Source organism: Psammomys obesus, unplaced genomic scaffold (genome assembly GCF_907164565.1).
Source record: "Psammomys obesus unplaced genomic scaffold, mPsaObe1.curated_primary_1811, whole genome shotgun sequence".
Taxonomy (NCBI): domain Eukaryota; kingdom Metazoa; phylum Chordata; class Mammalia; order Rodentia; family Muridae; genus Psammomys; species Psammomys obesus.
Genome location: NW_026590704.1, coordinates 827,576 through 829,320, shown reverse-complemented (window position 1 = coordinate 829,320; position 1,745 = coordinate 827,576). Strand labels below are relative to the sequence as shown.

The window sequence follows — 1,745 nt, the reverse complement described above, 5'->3', positions numbered from 1 at the left end:
GGTCAGGAATATGGAGGCAAGAGCTGATGCAGATCCCATGTAGGGGTGTTGCTTTTTGGCTTCCTTGGCCTGATTTTTTATAGAACCCAGAACCACAGGGCCAAGAAAAGGCACAATGTTTTGGGACCTCTCATATCAATCAACAATTAAGAAAATGTCCTACTGCCAGACCTTATGGGGAATTCTTCAATTGCAGTTCCCTCCTTTCAGACTACTCTAGCTTGTGTCAAGTTGACTTAAAGCAAGCCAGCACAAGGCCCTTTAGAGACTTTTACTCATACAGTCTTACACATTTTGGTCCTTACACTTGTCAAATTCATCCAATATACTTCAACAACTCTGTTAATCTATTTTTCAACCTTCAAAATATAAAAAGTTTATTCCCGCCCTCTGTGTAACTCTGTCAAATTGCTGTATACTACCTGAGAAGAGAGTTACACAAGAAGAACAGCATCGTTTTTACAACAATAAGTCCCACACAAATTATCACCTTGATTGCTCATTTAAAAATGAATTAACAAATCATATGGCGAATGATTAACTTTTTCATGGAAGTTTTAACTTCCTGGTTTCGAAGGGTATAGATCACAGGATTCATCAAGGGAAATATAACTGTGTGGAAGAAAGAAACCACTTTGTCAGCTGATAAGGCTGTAAATGGACGTGTATAGATAAAAATTGCAGGTCCAAACATAAGAAATATAATTATAACATGAGTGGTGCACGTGGATATGGCTTTGTTTTTTCCTTCAGAAGATGACCTGTGGACATGACATAAGATAACTGCATAGGAAGTCAGGAGCCCTAAGAAGCACAGGAGAGTAAGCAGGCCACTATTGAAGACCATTAGTAGCTCAATCACAAAGGTGTCTGTGCAGGCTAGCTTGATGACCTGTGGGACATCACAGAAGAAATTATCTAGATGGTTTGGACCACAGAAGGGCAAGCGAAGGATGAGAGCAACCTGAATAATGGAGTGAACAAAACCTCCAAACCAGAGAGCCAACAGCATCACATAGCAGGCTCTAGGGCTCATGAGAGTGGAATAGTGTAAAGGCTTGCAAATGGCAATGTAGCGGTCAAAAGCCATCACGACCAGAAGTAACCCTTCACCACCTCCAAGGAAGTGCAAGAAAAATAGCTGAGTGATGCAGGCTTTGTAGGATATTATCTTCTCTTCAGAAAAGAAGTCTACCAACATCCTGGGAGCCACAATGAAGGAGTAGGAGGCATCCAGGAAGGCCAAATTTCCCAGGAAGAAATAAAGTGGGGCACTGAGTGCAGGGTCTGACCTTATGGTGAGAATGATGAGGATATTTCCAGGCAAGATGATGATGTAGAAAATTAAGCTCAGAGCAAAGACCAAGCGCTGAATGTCATGTGACTGAGTCAGTCCTATGAGAATGAATTCTGTGACAACTGTCCTGTTTTCCATCTCCATCACCAGTCCCTATACAACATTAACAAATAAAACAATTCTTTGAATCTCTTCTGACGAGATCATAGTTATTCTCCTTCTAGAAAGATGGTTAGACACAAGTGTATTATCTCATCTCTCTCCATGCATAAATTATCACCTCTGTCCTTTGCTTTTGTATTTCATAAATGTCAACATCTTGCTCTTAAAGCCAACTTCTTGCCAGCTTTACTCTAGAGCTTCAGCTTGACTCTCATGTGAGATAAAAGATGTAATTGCTCTGGGTTTATTTCTCATTTCCCTGAAAAAGATTATTTGTTTTCTTGAC

The 1,745-nt window shown here is 40.3% G+C and overlaps 1 protein-coding gene across 1 annotated transcript; it reads right to left on the bottom strand.

Moving 5' to 3' along the window:
- Window positions 1–514: 514 nt before the first annotated feature.
- On the bottom strand, window positions 515–1,441 carry LOC129677992 (olfactory receptor 4N4C-like). Its single transcript, XM_055608676.1, has one exon. It carries the CDS (start codon window positions 1,439–1,441, stop codon window positions 515–517), a length of 927 nt encoding a protein of 308 aa, XP_055464651.1.
- Window positions 1,442–1,745: the final 304 nt, after the last annotated feature.